At 41.5% G+C, this 12,474-nt stretch overlaps 1 protein-coding gene across 1 annotated transcript; it reads right to left on the reverse strand.

The window, feature by feature from the left end:
* Nucleotides 1-1,317: 1,317 nt before the first annotated feature.
* znf367 (zinc finger protein 367) lies at nt 1,318-11,744 on the reverse strand. Its single transcript, XM_078568419.1, has 5 exons — nt 11,382-11,744; nt 9,472-9,622; nt 5,333-5,452; nt 4,483-4,621; nt 1,318-2,911 (listed from the first exon to the last, which is right to left on the reverse strand). Exons 1-5 carry the CDS (start codon nt 11,637-11,639, stop codon nt 2,677-2,679), a joined length of 903 nt encoding a protein of 300 aa, XP_078424545.1. The 5' UTR covers nt 11,640-11,744; the 3' UTR covers nt 1,318-2,676.
* Nucleotides 11,745-12,474: the final 730 nt, after the last annotated feature.

Below are 12,474 nucleotides of genomic sequence, written 5' to 3' on the forward strand. Positions count from 1 at the left end.
TTTGTTGATCTTTTCCCTCTTAAACTGCAGCACTTTGCCAACCACATGGATGCATAGCCGAGCAGAGACCAGTGGAAATAGCAACTCTGGCCACGACCATGTTATTTACCTTGAAGTCACCAGACACAAACTACACACCTGCAATCATAAAATGACATTTTGTTTCAAGCAAAACAAAAACCTGTGGGTTCATACATCTCCAGTGTAGTCTAACTTCTCCATAAAACAAAATACATCTCGAAGTGACATCAGCTTTATTCAACTCAAACGTAAAATAAATAAGATTCAATGAACTGCAGCGATTCAAGAAGGCAGCTCACCACCACCTTCTCAAGGGAAAATAGGGATGGGTAGTAAATGCTGGCCTAGCCAGCGAAGCCCACATCCCATGAATTTTTTAAAATTACAAAACCTAGTTAGCTGATGAAGGAAGTCTTGCACAGAAACTGACTAGCATGATAGGCTTGGAAACGCACAAAATCTCTTCTGTTTGGACACTGAGGGTAGACTGCTTTTTTCTGGAAAGTGACGGAATAAAATCAGTCCCGGTTGCTTCAGCCAATGCTGTAACTGTGTAGATGTAAAACGTGCGCAACTATAAACAGCTGTTAGTCTATACCATAATGGCATTTCAAGCTCGTCAACTTACAGAATTAAAAACTTCATGCAGTATGTAAATGTTTAACTGGAAAAAAAGGCAGAAAATATTGGATTATGACAAAACAAATTGAAGTTGTCCAACAAAATAAGAGGACTTTAAAAATTAAGAGACACTGCAACAAAGCAATAACGGCAAGCTATAAAAACTGCAATGTGACTATAATAAAACTACTGATACACAGCAATACAATTTAGTGTTGCCAACAGGAAATTCAACAAAACTTCTTCCATCACCCAAACTCACCCAGTTCAAACTTCACTAAACAACTAAAATTAATGAGTACCACATTTCACTTGTAGATCCCTAAGCCTGCATTTTACAGATTAAGAATAGGGCAGGCAATTTGTTGTTGCTCAGAAATCAGCATCTTCACTGTTTCTAGGGCTTATTACACAAGATTGAAGTACCTGGGCAGCAACGCGCACCACACACGCTAAGTGCAGAAATTCAGGGCATTTGTTGTGTGATGCCAGTTGGGTTAAATCATTTGCACCAAATCAAGATCCAGGCCTCACAGGGTTGCTTAAGTCCATTTGACGGAATACAGGTTGCATTTCAACACACAAAAGGTGCAATTTGTCAATATGTCTGGCACAGAAGTCTTTAGCCTCCTGTGCTTTTAGTGCTATATATATTATATATATATATATTATATATATATATATATAAAAAAAAGCCTAGTGCTATACCCTCATGTTCGCTTCAGTAAAACTAAACTTTAGCAACAATACTCAAGCACTGACGATCATTTACAATTGAGTTAACTATCTCTAGTTAAATCAGATGTCACAATTTTCCAATAACCATTAAAGAGGGCAAAAATGTTTTTCCAATGTTTCACCTAGCTGCAAATAAGTCCAATTACTCTATTTTTTTTTCAAATTCAGAGTTAGTTAAGTTTTTCATGTTAGACTACTATAAATTGAGTGTACGGTAATTGAGTTCAGTGGTACCTTCAGACAATGCTGTGTTCCACAGTATGTCAATACTTGGTCCATCTCATGTATATTTTGAAGCTACTGTATCATAGTATGTTTAGATAAAGTATCTGAAACATATTTACCTGTTACTGGAATTCAGATTGATATGAGGCCATGTTTTAAAGTGGTTCCCATTTAATTGATTTCTCCTTTTCAATTCCGACAAAAAACGGATCATTTGTTTCAACCAAGCCAAGGTTGCCTATTATGATGATAAAGGTGGGGTGTATTTACTCATTGTGGCTAATAGATGAAAATTACTGCACTATCCTTCCCAATATACTAGCAGTTCTCAAATAGATGAGCTCGGTGAACAGGCCATCAGTGCATTTTAAAGGGCTGCTGAAAAGAGGAAAAAGTTATGGAACTCAGCGGCTTTAATAATTTAACAGAATGATAGACTAAATCTGGCCCAAGATAAAATAAACTGAATGCTGAAAATCTAAATTATGAACAAAAAAAGAGAATGCACTTGCAATTCAGATAGTGCCAGAAAGAGAAAGGTTGGGTTGTAAGAGTTTTTAAAAGGGTGCTCCTTCTGAAAAAGGGTTAACCTTTTTCCCTTCTTTCAGATGCTAACTGAATTCTTGTGCGTTTGCTTGGATGACTATAAATGTTGCTATTGGAAAGCGTATACTGAAGCTTAAAAAGTTAAAGTCACTAAGGAAGATCTCAGAAAGGCACTGCTCATCTTACATTCCATCAAACAGTGCAAATTTTGCACTATAAATGCAAGTTAAATATTCCTGCTACACCTAGAATTCAGCACCTGCAGATTCATTTCCTGCCCTACATTATGTGATCCTTCAAAGCTTTGCAATATTTACTAAACTAAAACTTTACATAAACAAACCTTTCCAGACAAAAAGTGCATAACACTGGTGCTCCTTTAAGCAAGGGCAACAACATTCATCATCTTAATTTCTACATAATAGCAGCCTATTAAAAGCAAATATAAGGTGCATGACTTGTCTAGTGGACTAGTAGGACCCTAGTCCACAGACAGTTCCGTTTCATAAAATATATGCATTGCAGTTACTGGCGCAACTGTGCTTCAGTTAAGTTCGCCAGCTCGATGAGAGCCAGAGCACCATGCAGTCGCTCCCGTTGCTCCTGCATACGTCGGCGTGCTGCTGCATGTGGCCCATTTTTCTCCTCTTCTTCATCTTCGTCAGACTGTATGAACTCCAAAGGGTCCTGCTGCTCCTGGTCAGCCTTCTGTCCAGTGTTCTTCACAGGATGGGTACGCTGTTCTCGGGTCTCCCAGTATCTGGAGGTAAGACAGAATTTAGAAACTCAGCATTTCCAGTTTAAGATGATCTTCGTCACATCCGCCAATTGGAAATAAACCGCTTTGGAAGATCTATCTATATAAAAATACTTCAACATAAGCAGAAATATCTCAACTGAAAACAAACTGCAGTTTCCCCCGATACATTTAGCGCATGCTATCCTGACAGAGCTGAGACAAGTCAACTTATAAGAAAGAAGGCAAATGTAAAGATGTCACATGAAGGAAAAGGGCCATCATACACATGCTTTGTGAACATTTCGCACTAATGTTCACTATGTAGAACTTTTGAGTTAACATCAGCCCATGGTAGAATCGAGTTTTGAATGCTTTTTGCAGTGTTCCCTCATCCTGCAACACAAACACACATTCTTGAGATCTACACTCATGGCCCTAAATTCTATGCAGTAATGTAATATTTCCTTCAGGATCCTTACTACCAAGTGTGCCAGTAGTCCCATGCTCAATAAGAGGTAAAGTGGCAGCAACTGACAGGCCTTTTCTTTCTAGACTTGTCTCCCTAACCAGCTCTACTAAATTTAGGTACAAAACCCACACTGAAGAGTGGGCAGAAGCAAGTCAAATAATCCTAACTGCAAGTTCAGGAATTTTGATCGGGCATTGTGAAACTGTAACATCGTCATTACTTTCATACGTACATTTACTACGTGTAAAATCTTGAGCCAGTCTGACCTAAAGTTTGGGTGAAGTCAGCTACATTGGGATGGTTATAGTTCTCAATAGCAGCAGCACTTACACTAGTTTCTTTGGAGCTCTTTCACCCATACATGTGTATAGCTTTCCCAGAAATAGGTGCCTAAAATTTGGGTCATTTAAAAGGAGCCCTGGAAAAATTAGCCACTTAAAAGGAAGAACCCATCTCTATCCAGAGAATATCAGAGAAGTCCACTGCAAATTCAGCGAAGAGAGCTTCCTCTGCAGCCATAGGATCTCTAACAAATTTTCTAAGTTGCAATTACAGTGAAGAAAAACGGAATCAGCCAGACAGTTTCAGTAGCCGTTCGAATGAGTGTAAGCTAAAAAGAAAAAATGCAGAGATCCAGAATAGAGACCATAAGGAATCTAGGCATCTATCTCCGGCATTGTGCAAGCACAATAAATTAAATACTCAGTTAAGACAATTAAAGTTTAGGACATGACTCTCCTTCCAGACCAAGGAACAGATACTGAAAGCTCTCAGTGACACCAAACTCTGCACCATTTACAATGCATGAGGCTTCTGCTCAAACCAGTACAGTCAAAACCTGACTCATTGTCCCTTCACCATTAGGTCAAATACTGAGACTTCAGGTGGAATTCAGCACTCCATCTGCAAGGCATCTAATTCTCAATAGGGACTGTGTCAAACAGATTCCTCCTTTCTCCCCCAACTTTAACCTCATCTTAAAACTCAATCCAAATGAAGACCTATGGATTTGTCACCAGGAATGGATAGTTTAGTAACAAGTGGCAACTGTGGATTATTAGCTAATACACTGAAAATAAAAACAAACCTTATTCTAGAAGATATTCTTTCTAAACATACTCACTTTGCCAGCCATTCTGCAACAGCCTTGTTGTCAGCAGCCTGTGTTTTGTTTGCTCCATTAGACACTTCATCCCTCCGTAAACGTGCATAAGGATGCTTGGTGCAATGGCGGTTAGCATGTGTAAACCTGCTTCCACAGCCTGTGCAGAAACCAGTTGATGTTGCATCACTTTTCTCATATAAAATGCATCTCTCTTGAACAGGTTAATTCAGCAGAAATTATTTCCAAAACTAGCATTGCCCTAATCCAATTTAAGATGAAACAACATGCAACATCTGCTCTTCAATTTACATTTCATATGCAGCAGCTCTACACTCAAAAGCCAAACTGTAGTCTGTGCCCTGGGAGCGCAGGTGTGCAACTAACACCGAAGAAATGCTGAATTAGGTGATAGAAATTTGCACGGAGCCTTTCTGGTTTGTAATTCCCTGCTCCACTGTTGCTCAAGCTTGCACCCACATCCTGTGCAAGCCTCATTACGACCCCTGCTGTAATGCAAAAATATTCTGCTCAGCAGCATTTGCTCTCTTTTTGGGTGCAAATCTGGAATGGGAGAACAGAAAACTCCATGCCACAAGAAAGTCTAAATATCCTCATTTCTAGAGTAATTTGGCTCAGGTTTGCACAATTGCCTCTCTCGCTTTCAAAGGAGGCAATGAATATATAAGCGTCAACACCTTAGCGAGCAGTACACTAATGTTTACATTAAGCACTCCTCATTCTATAATCATAAATTAATTTGAGACACAAGATGCCCAGCATGCACGAAGTGAAAACCTAGAGATCTGATTTTACTGCTGGATCAGCCTGTCACACGGTAGGGAGATATGAAAAGAGTTTGACAGCTTACCAGTTTCAGAGCAAACAAATGGCTTTTCCCCAGTGTGAAGGCGCTGGTGAGTTTTTAGCTGCCCACTCTGAACAAATGCTTTCCCACAGTTCGGGTAGTCGCATAAATAAGGTCTTTCACCTAAAGGAAACCCATAGTAATACAAACAATTAAAAATTAGAATCCTTTTTCAGTTGCTTGTATAAAGAACAAAATTTTAATTTTACAGGGGTCAGGGTAAAAATTTGCAAGTATAATGTATTTAAAATTGCTCTTGCAGTAATTATACAACCATAATTCTTACTGAACTTTATTTGACCAAATTTAGAAAAAAGCCTTTACAATATTTAAGCTTATAAGAATTGGAAATTACAGTGAATAGTTAATCATCTAAAGCGAATACTGTGCACTAAAAATGCCGAAATGTATGGTTTCTGCCTATACCCAGCTATTACTCAATTTCAGCACCTGAATGCGTTTAACGTTAGAGTCCCACCTTGTTTTAAAGAACCCTTCAATGCAATACTTTCAAATAGTCGTTTGGTAGTACAGAACTTGAATATTGCTGGAAAAGTCATTTTGTCAAAGCTTTTCGTCTTGCACTCATCAGGACAATCACAAGATTACCAATGTCAGGGGAAGCAACAACTTTATACTGTATGAGAAGAGAGTGCTGATTGGTTGGCAAGTGGACGCTGATTGGTAGAAGTGTTGCAATGGAGAATGCATCAGTTAATGGTGACTGATAATTAACTGCCAAGAGGTTTGAAATTTAAACTAGACAGCTTGATTCTGATTGGTCAAGGCATTGCCTTGAGGAATGAACCAGCAAATGACTGTCGCTTATTTTGTTTAGCTTAAACAGGCACAATGTGTATATATGTTCTTTCTGTCTGCAAAGAACAGAGCCCTGTGTATTAATATATGTAGCTTCCAGTACATGTAAATGCGCTGCACTGTGAGCCTGATTGACAATCTTAAGTTGGTTGTCAGCATAATTCTTAGCACACTGAGGATTATTCAGCAAATGTCTTGACCAATCGCGGAATCACATCTAACGTTGGACACTGGTGTTTTGAGTTTTGCAAGCACAGGTTGGTTGGGTACAGTATGTACCTTGCCCGTTGCGAACAACAGAAGGGACATGCTGTTTGACATGATCCACCAATCTTTGGGATGTACGGCCTACATACCTAGCATCACACAGGCCCTGAAATTCATATACCACATTACTCATTCATGAGCTAGGCAGAACGTCTTTTTGGTTTGACTGCAGTATCCTATCAGTGACAAATACCACTCATTTTTCTACTGCATAGTAGTAGTGTGAAACAGCTAGCTTCACCTGTTGCTCACATTTTCGAGATACCTTGCCCTTCCAGGGTATTCGGAGGTAAACTGGACACTTTTCAGGGCCAAAAACTCATGTTCATGAGTTTGCACGATATAGTGTGAAATGATCTGATTAGTTAAGCTAAACACTGCTTGCTGGACTTGTGTAAGAGCGATGAGTTGCCACATCATGTACAAGACAGGGTTTGTCCTCACGGCTCGCTGCACCCATGCATGTATCGGCTGCCCAAGACACACAAAAGTGATGTCCCTTTATGCCCTATCTTATCTATGACCGGTTCTGCACAACATGAATTGGCCAAATGGCTGGGTGAATCGTTACAACCAGTTTTGACCAAGTTTTCCACGTACATGGTAAAGGATTCTTTCACATTTGCGAAGGCCATACAGGACTTGCATTTTGATAGCAATGCTGCGTCCATGTGCTCATTTGACATTACCAGCCTTTTTACCAATGTTCCAGTTAAGGAAGCCACAGATATTTGCGCTGCAGCATTATACTCTTTTGAGTAATCAAATAAACAATTAAAGGAGACAGATTAACCAAAGAGCAAATGAACAAATTAAAGCTCCTTAAAGGAGAACTGCAACAAAGACAAAACCACAAAGGAAAACTTACAAAGGTTAAACCAAAACGTGATTATGGGGGTCAACAATGCACCCTAATCCCCGTGGTACCCACTGGTCACAGGAGGCCTCAATCGTGCCAGCGAACACCATGTGCTCCCTCTTCAGGGACACCCGCCACGAACATAGCTGCAGAAGAGGGACAGACAGTTGGGCCAGCCGACCCCCTCGGTTGCCCGCTGCCTGCGCCTGTTGATGGCCAACTTGGCCAAGAGCAGGTTCATGAGGAGGTCCTCCTCCCACCTGCCCCTCCACACCGGATGCCCAGAGATTAGAAGCATGGGACTGAATTAAGAAATACATTTTTAAGGTAGCTGCAGCTCCATATCATGGTGATCTAGACCCGCCAATATTGTGCGAATCAGTGTTCATTGAGCTTATGAACTCGGCAACTCACGCAGCTGAGCTCAGCTTTAACAACACCACGTATCCCCAAGTAGATGATGTTGCCATGGGATCCCCCCTAGGCCCAGCTCTCGCAAACATCTTTGCTGGGTTCCATGAGAAATGCATCTTCGATGGAATGACACCTAACCTCCTACTTCTCGCATATTTCCGATATGTGGAGGATACATTTGCTATATTTAAATCTGGAGCAGCATGTAATAATTTCTTTGCATGTCTTAATGGGCTCCATTCCGCACGCAAATTTATCTTTGAAATGGAGCAGTCAAATGAACTCCCTAGTTGAGAAATCTGCCAGAGGTTTTTCTACCACAAGTCTACCTTCACAAGTAAATACATGCGTTGGGATTCTTACGGTTCCACACGCTACAAGATTGGCCTCATCGGCAAGCTTGTAAATAGACCCCAAGCCATTTGTTCATCATGCAAGCTTGATGCTGAAAAAGGGCGCATCAAAGACATCCTGTAGGATAATGACTACCCTGATCAGATCACTTTGCGCTGTATAGCATGCAAACTCATGAACGTGCTCCAGGCATTCACTTTCAACCCTGAAAAGTGCCCAGTCTACCTCAGGTTACCCTGGAAATGCAAGGTCTCTCAAAAATTGTCCTGTCCTGATTAGTGCAAGATGAAAAGCTTTGACAAAATGTCTTTTTTATGCAATACGCAATACTTTCAGTTAGTGTTCCTGCCTAAATTCTGGGCTGCTCTCAATTATGTATGGAGCCAAAAGGGGATAAAATGAAGAGATCATCACAAGAACAATTGCCCAAATTGTTTCTTGCCGACTCATGAAATAAGAATTACTTTTTTTACTGCAAATTAATAGTTTAATCTCTATTTAAAAGTTGAAATGTGTTCAGTTATGCAAATGATTAGCCACAAGCCAATGTTTTGACAATTGTCATACATCCAAATATATACTGAAAAAGCCAATTATTTCTAATTTACAGAATCTTCAACACAAAATATTGTCTAACAGATGTTAGCAGATACACTTAAAGAAAGGTAACCTAACATCTATTGATCAGACTAAGAAGTTACAGTGAAACAACCATGACTGCATAACAATCACACTTTGTAGCCTTTAAAAGAATATTCCAAGCTATATGCAACTGTACTTCAGCAATAAAGTAAGATATGTGCTAAACGGCACAAGTCATCCTCATTAGAGGAGTAGCACAAGATCTGCTAGCGTTGAAAGAACATAATTTATTTTTAATAAGACTAACTTTCAACTTAGCAAGATTACTCAGATTTATTACTAGCACAATTTTGGTAAATACCAATGATTTGTTATTAAATTTTGCCAAGTGGTGACAATCTTGATGTGCAGGCTAGAATGAGCAATTATTCTGGTTAATAACAGATACAAGGTCAGAAACAAAGTTAAATGATCCAGTAGACCTATCACTCTGGGATTTATAATATAGTTTAAAGTAAAACTTTGAAGATAAGTAATAAAGCCAACATGGAAAGTAAAAGAGCTGTGTAGTGCCTTCTGCTAGATTACATTACATTATTCCTGGAAAATTACTACCAAGTTATGGACTGATGATATGACAAGCTGCAATAATTAAAATCTTCCATACTACTGGAAGTCAGGACTTACCTGCAGAATTAAGTGTGCAAAAACACAGAAAGGTGCAAGCTACAAAGTGATCATTTGCACTCCGTTATTTACATCAGTAGATCATCACCCGGATGAAGCAAGGACTGTGGCATACTTCATTTGCCGATGTAAGCTACCCATCAAAAGTTCTACATCTTACCAGTGTGTGTTCTCTTGTGAGCTTGTAAGGATTTCTCACGGGGAAACACTCGGTTACAAATATTACAGCGGATTCTGCTCGAGGAGTGTTCACCCTCGTTTATCAGATCACGGATGAGCTCTGCTCTTGGCCGGCCACGTCTTGTCCCATCCTGAAATAAGACACCCCAATCTGGATTAATAACTTACTCTCTCATTAATACCAGAGGTATGTAGCAATGGTAGACTTTTGATGCAACAGGCAAGATTGTGAACCGTTCCACCAAAATTCTCCACAAGAGCCCCTGATGCTTTCTTGAAAACCAATTTGGGAAATCTTTTTGAAATCTCCAAACCAAGCTGAAGAATCCAGTTCGTTTCTCAGAGTTCAATACCGAAAGCACTCTCTCCCCTTTTAGGCTCAAGCCACTTACCAAGTTCAGGCAGTTCTGCAAAAGTTGGCAAGGTGGCAGGCTTAAGCACTGCCCTCCAGTTTGTGCTGGGGTGCTAATGGGTTTAAAAACCACATAGCTCAACATTATATTGGCTTAACTTTTCACTGCCTGTTCAACCTCCTATCTCAGTGTAGTGGAGTTGAATAGGGAGAATGGCTGTCCCTAGCAACAGGTTCATTTACTGGCAGTCATGTCTACAGCAGTAGAGGTGCCAAATTTTAGAATTCAGTCCCAAAACATGCCCATTTTCCTTTAAGACAGTCCTGAAAACCCACTGTCACCTGTCCTAATGTCTTGTTCTTTGGCAGAATTTTTTTTTAAAGATTACACTCCTGTGGCATGTTTTAATAGATTATACTCTCAAGTTGCTGTTATCCAACAGGGCACATTAATGAGCCAGATTCAACTGACCGGCCAGCCAACAGTGACCTGGAACATTGTGAACTTGTTTGGTTCAGATAGTCTGCCGAGCAAGGCTCACATCGTTTCAATCAAGTGCATCATCTTGGAACCAAAACAAACCTCGGAGACTGGCCCTGCCTCACGCCCCCACCCCGCGCTCTAAGGAGGAATAGTCAGTAAATGGTCAGCATGTCTTTGAGCTCTACAAGACGGCGGGTACGAGAGACCCACCAGCTGCACGTTGTGCAGCACAACTCAGTTTACAATGTAGGAGTACACCCTGGCTGTAACACACTCCATTAAACTGCAGCTCCAATACTTGTAGGTGCAGACTTTCAGCAGCACACTCGCTGGCAGGCACATGAATGTTTTGACACAGGAACAAATTATTTTTAAAACCTGCATGTGAATGGAATCATTTGCGGCGCAATGGCATCAGTCTGCACATTAAAATTCACCCGAGCTGAACATCAGCTAACTCCAAATGGAACAGCCTGACTTTCGAAAAGATGCATTCCTCTCAGCCAGGAAAAGATGGGAAGGGTTGGAAGGGTCTCTTTAAACAACCCAGCGGGAGGAAGCTGCGTTTCTTTTTTGGCGCGCTGGAGTTTTGACAAGCTCTCCAGGAAGTGATTTCATTCATTTGAATTCCTCCCTCCCTCCACAGCAAATGAAATCAACAGCAACGGCGGCGGGAAAGCAACAGGACTCGGGTTTAATCTGTTAACGGGGGCGGGGTGGGGGGTGAAGCAGGGTCTAACTGTAGCTCTCCTTGAGGCTGCTATAAATCCCGCTCTCTGCTGCCGCTGTTTATTTACTCCTCCATCCCCCTAACACACAGTTACTGAAAATGGGCGCCAAGCAGAGCCACACAGTTACAGCAGCAGCCCGCCCGCGCTTTAACTTCTACAATTAAAGGCTATTTATTTATTCAAAAAAAATTTGAAGTCTAAAGCACCAGACTGTGGAACTTAAAAAAACTTTTTTTCAAAAGGCAAAGACTTCACTTTCTATTCCCCGGCGCTACAAGCTGCTAGTGTTTTTGTTTTGCTGCTGCCGATCTTCACTCACCGACCTGTGAAAGATGATCCAGCTCCTGGTGCAGAGCCGCCGCTGTCCCGCACTGGGTATCCCTGGCGCCGGGGCCGGTGAACGTGGCTCCGGGGCTGAGGGTGACATTGTGGGCGTTCTCACCCCATCGCCACGGATACACCATGAAATCACTGAAGCCTGGGCTGGTGGGGCTCACATCCAGGCGCTTGGGTTTAATCGGGGTGGTTTTAATGACCGACACACGCCTGGGAGAACCGCCGGCGATCTGATTCTCCGCCATCGCAAGGACGGTGCCCGAAGAGAGACGGAAAAACAGTGAAAATAAATAAATAAAACGGCGGTGACGGAACAGCCACTCAGACACAAACTCCCGCGTTTAAGCATTTCCCGCCTTTTCTGCAGAAACCAACCGAACGCGGCGCCGGAACCCAGCGACGTCACAATGGCTGATTGACAGCTCCATTCATGCTTTGGAATGTCCAGTCTCAGCCAATCAGGCGCCGGCGCGCTTTCCTGATTGGCTGAGCCCAGGTTTTACCCGCCGGAATTCATAACGTCTTCTTGCAAAGGAGCTGATGAGTTGTTTTTATTATGATTAAAGAGACAGGCGTTGGTAAATGCCGCTTTATGTAAATAATATTGTACATCTGCTTGGCCGTGCATACATTATAAACACTGTGTTTATGTGAACCATGTCTGTAAAAAACGAATACTGAGCTTCTGGAGATACTTTTATTTATACACAATTCTATAAGTCTTATTTTAGTTTTATACATTAACAGACCCAAAACCTTCCTAGAAAATAAAGGCCTGTTCATGATACCCTGTTATTGATGAGCGCCAGGGTGACCAACTCTTATGAAATAAAGTAAGGAACACTTTGACTACGGGATTATGGGGGTGCTGGTGACTGTGAGAGCAGGTGTGGTGGGCTCAACGTAAAAAGGGGTGGGTGGGGGGTTCTTGAGACAATAATGATGGGGGGCGCTGGGTTGGGGTGGTGATATCAAGAAATGGCTGAAGGCACTGGATAGTGTAAAGGCTATGGGCCCTGACAACATTCCGGCAATAGTACTCAAGACTTGTGCTCCTGAACTTGCCGTGCCCCTAGTCAA

This window comes from Cetorhinus maximus, chromosome 2 (assembly GCF_964194155.1).
Source record: "Cetorhinus maximus chromosome 2, sCetMax3.hap1.1, whole genome shotgun sequence".
Lineage (NCBI taxonomy): Eukaryota > Metazoa > Chordata > Chondrichthyes > Lamniformes > Cetorhinidae > Cetorhinus > Cetorhinus maximus.

Coding starts and splice junctions, on each gene's coding strand:
- znf367 (XM_078568419.1), bottom strand. CDS start 11,639: ATGGCGGAGAATCAGATCGCCGGCGGTTCTCCCAGGCGTGTGTCGGTC. Junction 4,622..5,332: donor ATTTGTTTGCTCTGAAACTG/GTAAGCTGTCAA, acceptor GTTTCTGCACAG/GCTGTGGAAGCAGGTTTACA. Junction 2,912..4,482: donor GTTGCAGAATGGCTGGCAAA/GTGAGTATGTTT, acceptor TCTTACCTCCAG/ATACTGGGAGACCCGAGAAC.